General features: G+C 45.8%; 1 protein-coding gene across 2 annotated transcripts in view; it reads right to left on the bottom strand.

Annotated features, from left to right (window-relative positions):
* The window catches only part of kcnip1 (potassium voltage-gated channel interacting protein 1), a 232,639-nt gene that overhangs the window by 54,477 nt on the left and 164,169 nt on the right, over positions 1-13,993 (bottom strand). For both annotated transcript variants that reach the window (XM_033030016.1, XM_033030017.1), the window contains exons 2-3: positions 5,627-5,751; positions 4,453-4,522 (exon numbers count right to left, since the gene is read on the bottom strand). In XM_033030016.1, coding sequence (XP_032885907.1) covers positions 4,453-4,522; positions 5,627-5,751 — 195 coding nt within the window. The remainder of the gene's footprint in view (positions 1-4,452; positions 4,523-5,626; positions 5,752-13,993) is intronic.

The raw sequence follows: 13,993 nt of genomic DNA, 5'->3' as shown, positions 1-13,993 counted from the left end.
ACAATCATGGACTACTTGGGCTTCACAATTAATTCAGTCTACGTGACTGTAACTTTGCCAAGAGACAAAACAATTGAATTGGCACAATCATGCAACAATTAATGGTCCACGTACTCCCAACTATTCGACAAGTAACAGATTAATTGAGAATATGGTAGCAGCATTTCCGGCTACACAATTCAGACCTTTGCACTGTCAAAACTTACAAAGAGCAAAGATACAGGCACCAAAACGACATACAGGTCATTATGATCGTGTCATTGAAGTCACCCACTGAAGCAATATCATAACTACAGTGGTGGGCAAAAAATGTTTGGCATAATTTTATGGTTTAAAAGCATATGCACAAATATGCATCACTTGCATGTACGGTCACAAATAGATAATACTACGGTGGTGGCCTACATTAACCATATGGGCGGCATAAAATCGGTATCATGCGACAAGTTGGTCAACACAATTTGGCAATGGTGTGTCGAAAGACATATTTGGCTATCAGTAACTTACCTGCCAGGTAAGCTAAATACAGTGGCAGACACCAGGTCACGTAAATTTAATGACAATGGATGTTAAACCCCAAATAATTTGCAAAGTTATCATGCAATATTGCACGCCAGATATCGATTTATTTGCATCAAGGCTAAATCACCAGATACCTATGTATGTCGCTTGGGAACCAGACCCTGAGGCAGCAGCGGTAGTTGCGTTCGCGCTGGATTGGGGAAATTTTTCTTCTATGCATTTCCTCCCTTCTGCCTCATCAGTTGGGGACTACGCACAATACAAATGGACTCTGTTTCAGGTATTTTGATAGTACCCGACTGGCCTACACAGCCATGGTTCCCAAAACTCCATAACATGGTTGTTGAAACTCCGATGGTATCCCCAGTGACCCAGAGTTATTTACACCCAGTGTCGGGCACAAGCCACCCGTGCCATGAAAATCAAACTCCTGGGTTGCAGATTCTGCACAAACCACTTCTGGGACTGGGATTATCAGAACAAACCATCGACACCATGTCAGCATCCCTTCGAACATCCACTGAAAAACAGCACTTGTCCAGCATCAAGAAATGGGAGAAGTACTGCTTGGATAAAGGGACCACCTACTCAACCGCTACAGTTACCAACGTACTGGAATTCCTGGCGAACCTTCACCACGATGAAGGACTCAGCTACAGAGCCATCAACACAGCTAGAAGAGCCATGCCTGTCTATTTAAAACCAGCTCCAGGACAACAGGCAATGGGGTCCCATCTGCTGGTGGTCAAACTAATAAAGGGTATTTACAACTCTAACCCCTAGACCATGGGATGTCAGTGTCCTGACATACCTCAGGGGATGGCCACCAGCCAGACCCCTTAACCTGGAACAATCTATGCTCAAAACACTCAAGTTGATGGCACTTGTATCTCCACAAAGGGTCCAGTCACTACACCTATTGCGACTGGACAACATGATCACAGCTCCAGACCAGATCTGTCGTTATCCAGCGACTGATCAAACAGAGCAGACCAGGAACACCTAATCCAGTCGTGGAATTCCGGGCTTACCCACCAGAACCACGGTTATGTGCCATGACCCACCTACTATCCTACATAGACACAACCAAAATATTCGAGGGAGATGAAAAGCCTTGTGGGTCAGTCATAAAAACGTTATGGTCGGGTGACGAGCCAAACCATTGCGAGATGGCTCAAGCAGGTGCCAAAAACTACTGGGATAAACACTAACATGTACAAATTTTATTCCACCAGGGCAGCATCCATGTCGACGGCTAAAAGAATGGACATGCCTATAGACCACATCCTGGCTACAGCAGGATGGTGGGGGGAAAAGACCGTTCAGAAATTTTATAATAAGCCGTTGGCAAAACCTGTTTTATTTGCAGTAAAGATTACGGACTGCAAATATTTAATTTAAGCCCAGGGGAGCAATTTAATTCTTGTTGTTATTGTTTAAAAAATACCATTGTGTTTTTCTACAAATAGATTCATTGGTTGATTACGATAACACTTCATCTCTCAAGAACTTCGGCAGTGAGTGAAATAAAACTGTTACACGGTTTGAAATCACAGATCTTTGAAGTCTTCACGTAGTCACTCACGTGACTCCGAAGTAAAATAGTAAGATTAAACGAGAACTTACCAGTTTGAAGTTTGATCTGTATTTTATGAGGGGTTACGATGAGGGATTACGTGCCCTCCGCTCCCACCCTCATTATATGGATCAAACTAATAAATTGATGTCTCCTTATCTTTACTATGTTTACTTCAAATAACTGTGTCTATCTGTGATTCCACACCGCTGCTTGGAAGTATGCCGCGCCTGCGCACTGAGCGGGTTCTTCACGTAATCCCTCATCGTAACTCCTCATAAAATACAGATCAAACTTCAAACTGGTAAGTTCTCGTTTAATCTTACTATTTTAAAGAACTAGACGATACATCAAAACTATGAATAATCCTTGGCGAAGGAAATACGGCACATCTTGGTGCACAATACGTAGCAGCATGCCATAACCTGAGAGACGGTGAATGACCAACATGCACATATGTACGCACACACTAATTGACATTAACTGACACTAAGAAATTAATATTGAATTGCTAAACTTGCTATTGTGTTGTACTGCTTACAGCTGCAAGAACGTGTAGCATCAATAAAGGGCTATAGGCCTATTGCGAGTTTATGTACAGGGACATATCTATCCATGCACTGTATACTTGTATTTATGCTTATGCATTTTAAATATGTATGTCATGTTTTATACTTTGGCAATATAACAAGGTTTTTATCATGCCAATAAAGTTTTTTAATTGAAAACATTGAAATTGAGAGACAGACAGACAGACAGACAGACAGACAGACAGACAGACAGACAGACAGACAGAGAGAAAGAGAGAGTGAGAGAGAGACGAATGGGGAGAGAGAGAGACAGATAGAGAAGGCAGAGAGGCAGAGATGGTGAGAGAGAGGGAGAGAGAGAGAGAGAGAGAGAGAGAGAGAGAGAGAGAGAGAGAGAGAGAGAGAGAGAGAGAGAGAGAGAGAGAGAGAGAGAGAGAAAGAGAGGAAGCGAAAGAGAGGAGGAGAGAGAGAGGGAGGGAGAGGGAGAGAGAGAAAGAGACACAGATAGAGGGAGACTGTGTGTGTGAGAGAGAGAGAGAGATAGAGAGAGAGAGAGAGGGAGAGAAGAGAGAGAGAGAGAGAGAGAAGGAGAGAGAGAGGGAGAGAGAGAGAGAGAGAGAGAGAGAGAGAGAGAGAGACAGAGAGACAGAGAGACAGAGAGACAGACAGACAGACAGACAGACAGACAGACAGACAGACAGACAGACAGACAGACAGACAGACAAACAAACAGACATAGACAGAGAGGGGAGAGAGGCTTGTTGATAAGATATCAGAGTCTATATTTAAGGAAAATAGCAACTCATTTAGAAAAGTTTATTATAATCTCATTGAAACATGTAAGATTGTTAAGTGTTTGGACACGCTAGAGGCAGGAAACATGTTCCCGATGTTGGGGGAGACGAGAACCAGGGGCCACAGTTTAAGAATAAGGAGTAAGCCATTTAGAACGGAGACGAGGAAACACCTTTTCTCACACAGAGTGGTGAGTCTGTGGAATTCTCTGCCTCGGTGGAGACAGGTTCTCTGGATGCTTTCAAGAGAGAGCTAGATAGGGCTCTTAAAAATAGCGGAGTCAGGGGATATGGGGCGAAGGCAGGAACGGGGTACTGACTGGGGATGATCAGGCATGATCACATTGAATCGCGGTGCTGGCTCGCAGGGCCGAATGGCCTACTACTGCACCTATTGTCTATTGTCTATTGTCTAATCAAAATAAGTCAACGATTTAGTTTTCATCAAACTATGTTTGATAAATTTGCAAGAGTTCTTCAAGGATGTGGCGCACGGAGTCAATAGATCTTTCGAGAGTCATAGAATGATGATAGAGTATCTTGTCTATGCCGACCAAACTGACACGCTGAGCTAGTTCTGCATTCGGCCAATATCCCTCTGAAGCTTTGCTCTCTGTATATCCTGATATATTTTGCGTCAATTTCTACAACTTTCTGTGTCCGCTCATTCAAAATAATGGATAGCTTCTGAATCGAACCGTTGTTCCCGAGGTCCATCCTAAATCTCTCTCCTCTCACCTTAAGCCTTTGCCCTCCAGTTTTGAGAATCCTCTACCCTGGAAAAAGACGACGTGCTCATTTTACCCATGTTCCTCACAGTTTTATATGCCCCAATAAAGTCAATCCTTAGCGTCCCAAGCTGCAAAAGAAAAAGTTCCAGCCCGTCCAAAATTATATCAACCTTATTCCCTATCTAATCTTTCTATGCCGTGTCTATTCAAGTGCCTGCCAAAATGTCTCCTGAACCTCACCAGCTACTCTGGCAGTGAGTGATAACAACATGTTAGATGGATCATCTTATGCCACTCACCTCCATGTGGAAAAAATTGAGAGTATATTTGTTTAAAAGTATCTTCGCTAACAACACCACTGGGACATTCCTGGAAAAAGAAAACGAGAATTAAGAGTTGTGGATCTAGCCCCCCCCACCCCAACTCTCCAACCCCCTCCCCCACCCCATCTCTCCACCCCCTCCCCCACCTCAGCTCTCCAACCCCCTCCCCCACCTCAGCTCTCCAACCCCCTCCCCCACCCCAACTCTCCAACCCCCTCCCCCACCCCAATTCTCCACCCCCTCCCGCCCCCTCACCCCCTCCCCCCCCTCACAACAGGGGGAGGAAGTTGAACCACCACATGAATGGCCCCAGCAAATAAATGATACACCATGTGTCGTACAACTCCTTGTCACTGCATCTTAGAATACGCACCAGCAGAGAGTAGGGTGTGGAGATAAAGGCTGGGCACACAGTGTCTATGGTTCTGTGAAGGACTCTACAGTGGAGCCACTATCCCACAGTCCAGAGACCTGGGTTTGATTCAGACCTCTGGTGCCGTGTGTGCAAGTTCTCCCTGTGACTGCGTGGGTTCCTTGGGGGGCTGCAGTTTACTCCGACGTCCCAAAGGCATGTGAGTTGGTGGGTTAATTACATGCTGGGGTCCCTCGTGTGTAGGTGAGGTGTTGAACTAGGTGGGAGGGAGAGTGGTGCACGGGAATCTGGTGGGTATTGTATAAATAGGCTGATGATTGGCATGGACAGTGTGGGCCGGAGAGCCTTTGTGTTAGTCTGCGATAATGACTCACCAGTATGTTGTGGGATGTGTGGGGCCCTGGTGCAGGGGCTCGCTCAGTACTTCCCTGGCGTGAGACCCCTGCTCTCTGCTGTGGTAATCACTGGCATAATGGTTCAGAGCCAAGGCAATGTACATTCTTTCTATCTCACCAATGGTAACACCAGTGCTAATGCCACCAAAGGCTGGAGTTGTTCAAAGAGTGTCCTGATCACCATCCTCTGGTCTCTCCCGAGACTTGGCCCCATTGCACTGAGCTTCCCCAGTGGTTGAAGCACACAGAAACTCAGCATCTCCTCACTGTCCCCATCACCAAGCTGTCCCTCAATACATATATGACCCTTTAGCTAAGTTAACCCAGCCCGCCTCCTTTGGGGGGAGAACACTGTGCTGCAGTGTGTACGAGGCACACTTACGTTCTTGAATCCTCTGTACAGCACCTGGATCTCTCCCCTGGTGAAGTTGGTTTGTGCCTGCAGCTGTCCTAAGCCTTCAGGCCGATGGCAGACTGTGTGCATTTCCAGCTCATCTTCTAATTTGTCTGCAAGAAGAAAATGGAAATCTGTGAGGGAAATAAGAGAGAATTGATCTCTGGAACAAAGCAGAACCACTCAGCCAAAGATCACAAGCCCACAACCCTGGCCAAACCAGGAGCGGAAGATAAACCAGCGCAGTGAGCATTGGGTAAATGTGACAGCAATGTCCTTGTATTCAACAGACAATAGGTGCAGGAGTAGGCCATTCGGCCCTTCGAGCCAGCAACGCCATTCAATGTGATCATGGCTGATCATTCCCAATCAGTACCCCGTTCTTGCCTGCTCCTAATTACCATTGAGAAAGTTATGGTGAGACAATACTTCTGTTCAAGGAGCTCCCAACAGGGAATTCCAGCATTTAGTCCCAGTAACACTGAAGGACTAGTGATATATCTCCAGGTCAGGATGATAGACGTGGATGTGATGAATGGGAACCTGTACTTGATGTTCCCATGTGTCTACTGCCCTGCCCTTGGTGCTGGAACACATGGAGGGGGCAGATGGTCTCAAGGCTGGAGATGGTGGATGGAGAAGACAAAGGGTGCAGATGGTGGAATCTACAAAGAAAGGAAGTTGAAGAGTGGACATAGAGAACCAGAGATAAGGGTCGTGGGTGGACGGGGAGGGGGAGAGGAAGAAAAATGGGGGGCCTGGAGTAGAGAGGATTTAGTGATGAGTGGATGGTGGAGTAAACAGAAAAGTAGGAGCAGGAGTAGGCCATTCGGCCTTCGAGCCAGCACCGCCATTCAATATGATCATGGCTGTTCATCTAAAGTCAGTACCCCGTTCCTGCTTTTCCCCCCATATCCCTTGAATCCTTTAGCCCTGAGCGAAATCTCTCAACTCTCTGGGTGAAGAAGTTTTTAGTCATCTCAGTCCTAAATGGCATACCCATTATTCTTAACCTGTGACCCTTGGTTCTAGGCTCCCCCAACATCGGGAACATTTTTCCTGCATCTAGCCTGTCCAATCCTTTAAGAATGTTTTATGTTTCTATAAGATACCCTCTTATCCTTCTAAATTCCTGTGAATGCAAGCCCAGTCAACCCATTCTTTCATCATAAGTCAGTCCCACCATCCCGGGAATTAACATGGTGAACCTACGCTGTACTCCCTCAATAGCAATAATGTCCTTCCTCAAATTAGGACACTAAAATTGCACACAATACTCCAGGTGCGGTCTCACCAGGGTCCTGGACAACTGCAGTAGGACCCCCTTGCTCCTAAACTCAAATCCTCTCGCAATGAAGGCCAACGCTAGCTTTCTTCACCGCCTGCTGTACCTGCATGGTTACTTTCAGTGACTGATGCACACACGCCCAGGTCTCGTTGCACCTCCTCTTTTCCTAATCTGTCACCATTCAGATAATAATCTGTCTTCCTGTTCTTGCCACAAAGTGGATAAACTCACATTTATCCACATTATACAGCATCTGCCCACTCACCCAACCTATCCAAGTCACCCTGTATCCTCATAGCAGCTCACATTGTCACCCAGTTTTGTGTCATCCACAAACTTGGAGATGTCACATTTAATTCCCTCATCTAAATTGTTAATATATATTGTAAATAACTGGGGTCCCAGCGCCGGGCTTTGCGGCACCCCACTAGTCACTGCCTACCATTCTGAAAATGGCCCGTTAATTCCTGTTCTTTGCTTCCTGTCTGCCAACCAGTTCTCTATCCATATCAATACCCTACCCCCAATACCATGTGCTCTAATTTTGCCCACTAATCTCTAGTGTGGGACCTTGTCAAAGGCTTTTTGAAAGTCCAGATACACCACATCCACTGGCTCTCCCTTGTTCATTCTACTTGGTACATCCTCAAAAAATTCCAGAAGATTAATCAAGCTTCATAAATCCATGCTGACTTTGACCGATCCTGTCACTGCTTTACAAATGTGCTGCTATAACATCTTTAACAATAGACTCAAGCATCTTCCCCACTACCGATGGAAGGCTAACTGGTGTATAATTCCTTGTTTTCTCTCTCCCTCCTTTCTTAAAAAGTCATCCAGTTTCCGATCACAATTGTGTTATATCACTTTTGACCATGTAATACAAATAGTGTTCCCGAATTCATCAACCTTGTTATATAAATTCCCATTGTGAAACACGTAACATAGCATAACCTCAAACAGTTGGTAGTTCACATCTACTAAGTGCAGAATGAAAAGAAACAGGTCATAGAAAGATTGGCTGTGCATTTCAACCTTGTCCTAAATAGACCCACGTGTGGACACGTTAGCAAACAAGACTTTTGCCCCACTGGCCTTTATCAATCAGATCATTTAATACAGGTTGGATTGCCCATTCGGCCCATCAAGTCTACTCTGCTATTCAATCATGGATGATCTATCTTTCCCTCTTAACCACGTTCTCCTGCCATCTCCCCATTGAGGAGGTAAACAAGAAGACTGATGAGGCAAGGCAGCAGATGTCGTCGATATGAACGTTACCAAGGCATTCCATGGACAAAGTCCTGCAGTGTAACCTGATCCAGAGGTCTAAGGCACATGGGTATCAATGTAACTAACTGGATCAAAAATTGGTTTAAGAAAGTACAGCAGATGCTGGTAAAATTGAAGGTAGTCACAAAATGCTGGAGAAACTCAGCGGGTGCGGCAGCATCTATGGAGAGAAGGAATTGGCGACGTTTCGGGGCAAGACTTTCAGGTCGAGATGTTTCGGGTCGAGAATTGGAGAGTTTTGGGTCGGGTCTGAAGAAGGGTCTCGACCCGAAACGTCGCCAATTCCTTCTCTCCATAGAAGCTGCCTCACCCGCCGAGTTTCTCCAGCATTTTGTGTCCAAAATTGGTTTGGTGATGGGAGCCTAAGGGAATTGATGAATAGATGCTGTTGGATGTCAGTGGCATAACACAGATCATAGACCAGTGCTGATGCCTCTGTTGTTGGGGACCAAGGTGAGAGATTTGTTCGAGCTGCTCGGGAAGGTTTAAATTAGTCTGGCAGGGGATGGGATTCAAAGCGGTAATATCGTAAATGGGCAAATTGAGTCAAATATAAATGTTAAAGTGAGCAAGTTTCCAGGCAGGAACATGACAGGGAGAGAGGAATGTCTGATCAAGTAAACTGCATTTATATTAATGCTACAGGAGGGATATAGATTGGGCTAAGAAAGTATTGGGAGTTGCGTTTATGAGCAGGTAGAACACCATGGCAGTATTTAAGATATTCATACGTTCATAAGTGATAGGAGTAGTTTTAGACCATTTAGCCCATCAAGTTTACTCCGCCATTCAATCATGGTTGATCTATTTCTTCCGCTCAACCCCATTCTCCTGTCTTCTCCCCATAACCCCTGACACCCGTACTAATGAAGAATCTATCTATCTCTGACTTAAAAATATCCACTGACCTGGCCTCCACAGCCTTCTGTGGCAATGAATTTCACAGATTCTCCACCCTCTGACCAAATAAATTCCTCCTCATCTCCTTCTGAAAGGAACATCCTTTAATTCTAAGGCTATGACCTGTGATCCTAGAGTCTTCCACTAGTGGAAACATCCTCTCCACATCCACTCTATCCAAGCTTTTCACTATTTTATTGTTATAATGCAGTTACACAAGTCATTGGTGAGGCCTCAACTGGAGCACTGTGTTCTGTTTTAGACTGCCTGTGAGGGGAAAGAGGCCACTAAACTGGAAAGAATGCAGATAACATTTATGAGGATGTTGCCAGGAGTCAAGGGCTTGAGTTACAGGGAGAGGTTTGGCAGGCGAGGACTTTATTTTTGGGGAGTAGTGGACATCATGGAGCTGGCAGCCTTGCTCGAGACTGACTTTGAGCCCCACCGCGGGGCTATGGACTTATCATCGGAGCCTGCGATCCCTTGCCTGGGTTCGACGCTCCAACCATGGCCTGCGGATTTCAACATCGAGGAGCTCGCAGTCTCGAGTAGAGACTGATGTCGAGAAGCTCCAAGCCACAGGAGGTTCGATCAGCCCCGACTTGGAAGTCCCATCGCCCGGTGCGGGGAGCTCAGATCCCCCCGATGCGGGAGCTTGATCACCTTGACGTGGAGGGCTATACCGCCGGTTGGTGGGAGCCAAGATCGCCCCGACAACGGAAGGTTTGAGTGCCCAGTCCATGGCAGAACAAAGAAGGGAAGGATATTGAGCTTCTTTTGCCTTCCATCACAGTGAGGAATGTGGGGGAGTCACTGTGGTGGATGTTCATGTTATAATCTATTTGGATGTCTTGTTGATCTTTATTGGTATGACTGTATGGCAATCTGAATTTCACTCTACCTTAATTGGTACATGTGACAATAAACTGACCTTGAAACCTTGAAACTACTGGGGTGATCTGATAGTGGTGTATAAAATCAAGAGGGGCAGAGGCACGTGAATGCACAGTCTTTTTTTCCCAGGTGTGAGTATAGGCTTAAAGAAAGAGGGAAAAGATTTAATGGTATCCTGAGGGGCAACTTTTTTAGTTATGCAGAGGATGGAATAGAACAGGTTGCCAGAGAAAGTGGATGATTATTACAATCAGATTATTCAAAAGATGCTTGGACGCGTACATGTACAGGGAAGATTTAGTGAAATATGGGTCAAACGCAGGCATATGGGACTCGCTTAGCATGTTGATGTGCGTGAACAAGTTGGGGTGAAGGACCTGTTTTCATGCTGTAGAACTCTCTGACTCTTGTTGCAATGAGCTCTGGTTCCCAAGGCTGGATCAGACTGGCTGCAGATACTTATCAAACCGTGGAGTATCTGTGGGTGACATCTGTGCCAACTTTTGCTTTTGAAGTGTGCTAATAGTTATGATTTTACAATGAGCTGAGGGTCATACTGTGTATGAATCATCAACCATTACAGAATCATTCATATACAGCTGAATGAAAAAATAAAATTAGATTCTGATGAAAAGTTGCCACCTCTCCCTGTGTAGATGCTGCCTGACCACTGAGTATCCTTGGCATTCTTCACTTCCACCTTGCAATCATCTTGTCCCTGATGTATCATATGTGAGACACAAATTTCCTACGTCCCACAGAACCACACAGTTATTCTGTGTGGCCTGTTCAACATGCTTCACATGTAACTAACAGTCGAGAATACAGATGAATGCAATAGTTGCATTGCTAAGAAACCATAGTCATTCTTAGAAGTCATAGAATTTTGTGTAATAAAACAATTCTGACAATAGGGAAAAGGGGGATAGAGGCTTGAGGGTTTTAAAATCACAATAACAGTTATTTATTTAGCAGGATTTTCAAAATAAAGGCCTTTTTAATAACTATACATTTCTTCTTGTTCTTGCATATGGTGTGCACAGCCTAAAGTTGTAGGACAACTTGTTCTATTTGATCTTATTTGATTTTGCACGCCGGGTTGATTGCATTCATCGAAACAGGGCAGACCACGTGCAATCTCCCACCCCAGCACTTTGGAGGGACAATGTAAAGGGACAGTATACAGTTAAGAGCAAGACCCTTAACAGCAATGATGTGCAGGGAGATCTTGGAGTCCAAGTTCATAGCTCACTGAAGGTGGTGGCGCAAGTTGATAGGGTGGTACCATAAAGCGTATGGTATGCTTGCCTTCATTGCAGGGGCGATTGAATATAAGAGTCGGGAGGTCATGATGCATCTCTATAGGACTATGGTTAGGCCGCATTTGTAGTACCGTGTGTAGTTGGGGTCTCCACATTATAGGAAAAATATGGAGGCTTTGGAGAAGATGGAGATTTTCCAGAATGCTGCCAAAATTAGAGGGTTTCAGTTACAGGGAAAGGTTGGATAGACTTGAATTGTTTTCTCTGGATGTTTGGAGGTTGAGGGAAGATTTGATACAAGTGTATTCAATTATGAGGCATAGATAGACAGTCAGCACATTTTTCCCAGAATGGAAATGTCCAAAACTAGGGGACATAGCTATAAGGTGAGAGGCAGAAGGTTCAGTGAAGATGTGTGGGAGAAAGCTTTCTTTACACAGACATGTGGGGATTTGGATGGCATTGCCAGGTGGTGGTGGTGGAGGCAGATGTGGTAGTGGTGGAGGCAGTATGGCATTTAAGAGGCTATTGGATAGGCACATGGAAGTGCAGGGACTAAAGGGATATGGATCATGTACAGGCAGATGAGATCAGTTTAACTTGGCATCATGTTTGGCACAAACATTGTGGGCCAAAGGACCCCTTGCTGTTCTATGTTCTATGTATATGCAATGAGTTGCCAGTGGAGGTGGTAGACGTGGCTACAATTACAATACTTAAAACGCAGGTGTGTGGATAAGGAAGATTCAGAAGAATATAGGCTGAATACAGGCAATTAGCTCAGGAAGGCAACATGGTCAGCATGGATGAGTTGGACCGAACGGCCTGTTTTGTGTTGTATAGTTCTATGAGTCTACAACCGCTATTGGCCCAGATAGTGTTTGGAGAGAGCTGCTGGGGAGAGAGTGTGTGTATTTACACCATTGCACTGAATTCCCGGGATGGCGGGACTGTCATACGATGAAAGAATGGAGCGGCTGGGCTTGTATTCACTGGAATTTAGAAGGATGAGAGGATATCTTATAGAAACATATAAAATGATAAAGGGATTGGACACACTAGATGCAGGAAACATGTGCCCAATGTTGGGGGAGTTGAGAACCAGGGGCCACAGTTTAAGAATAAGGGGTAGGCCATTTAGAACTGAGATGAGGAAAAACGTTTTCACACAGAGAGTTATGAATTTGTGGATTCTCTGCAATAACCAGCAGTGGAGGCCGATTCACTGCATGCATTCAAGAGAGAGTTAGATAGAGGTCTTAGGGCTAGTAGAATCAAGGGGTATGGTGAGAAAGCAGGAACGGGGTACTGATTGTGGATGATCAGCCATGATCACATTGAATGGCGGTGTTGGCTCAAAGGGCTGAATGGGCTACCCCTGCTCCTATTGTATATGTATCTATGAAAGTCGTTTCCCGGATGGGGCGCTGGTCAGGTCCCCTCAGGGTGCTTTCCGACTCGGGCAGGGTGTTAGTCATAACCTGACTGGTGGCCATGCTCTGGTACTGGTTGACCACTTTGGTCTCACTGGCTACTTTTGTTGGGATCATCCAGAGGAAGTTGGTGGATTTCTTAGAGTTATGGAGTCATAGAGTGATACAGTGTGGAAACTGGCTCTTCAGCCCAACTTGCCCACACCGGCCAACATGTCCTAGCTACACCAGTCCTACCTGCCTGTGCTTGGTCCATATCCTTCCAAACCTGTCCTATCCATGTACCTGTCTAACTGTTTCTTAAAGCCTCAACTACCTCCTCTGGCAGCTTCTTCCGTACACCCACCAACTTTTGTGTGAAATCTCCGGGGCCTCTTCTGGGGCAACAGACAGTCCTGAGTCTCTCAATCGAGGAGGGGGGGTCAGTCGCTGGTGTACATTCGCACCCAGGTGGCAACACTCCACCTCAGGACCCTGCAGAGATACCTGTATGCTGTACAGTGAAGATGCTGGTACACTGTGGAGCTGCCGGGCTCTTCACTGTGGAGCTGCCAGGCTCTTCACCATCGAGCTGCCCAGTTGTACGTAGTTCATTGAAAGTGGTGTCACAGGTAGATCGGGGAGTCAAAAAGGCTTCACCAGTCGGTAATGCGTATAGAAGTTTGGAGGTCATGTGGTAGACACAAAATGCTGGAGCAACAAGCAGCATCACTGGAGAGAAGGAATGGTTGACGTTTTGGGTCGAGACACATCTTCAGACTGATGTCAGAGGAGGGGGCGGAACAAAGATAGATTGTAGTCGGAGACAGTAAGACTGGTGGGAGAACTGGGAAGGGGGAGGGGATGGAGAGGGAAAGCACGGACTGTCTGAAGTTAGAGAAGTCAATGTTCATACCGCTGGGGTGTAAACTACCCAAGCAAAATATGAGGTGCTGTTCCTTCAATTTGCGCTGACAATGGAGGAGACCCAGGACAGAAAGGTCAGATTGGGAATAGGACGGGGAGTTGAAGTGCTGAGTCACCAGGAGATCAGGTAGGTTAAGGCGGACTGAGCTGAGGTGTTCAGCAATACGATTGCTGAGTCTGCGCTTGGTCTAGCGATGTAGAGAAGTTGACACCTGGAACAGTGGATACAGTAGATGAGGTTGGAGGAGGTGCAGGTGAACCTCTGCCTCACCTGGAAAAACCATTTGGGTCCTTGGATGGAGTCGAGGGGAAAGGTAAAGGGACAGGTGTTGCATCCCATGCGGTTGCAAGGGAAAGTACAGTTGCACAAGACATTGGT

This window comes from Amblyraja radiata, chromosome 11, assembly GCF_010909765.2.
Source record: "Amblyraja radiata isolate CabotCenter1 chromosome 11, sAmbRad1.1.pri, whole genome shotgun sequence".
In the NCBI taxonomy this organism is placed as follows: domain Eukaryota; kingdom Metazoa; phylum Chordata; class Chondrichthyes; order Rajiformes; family Rajidae; genus Amblyraja; species Amblyraja radiata.
This window is presented reverse-complemented; position numbering and strand designations above follow the sequence as displayed.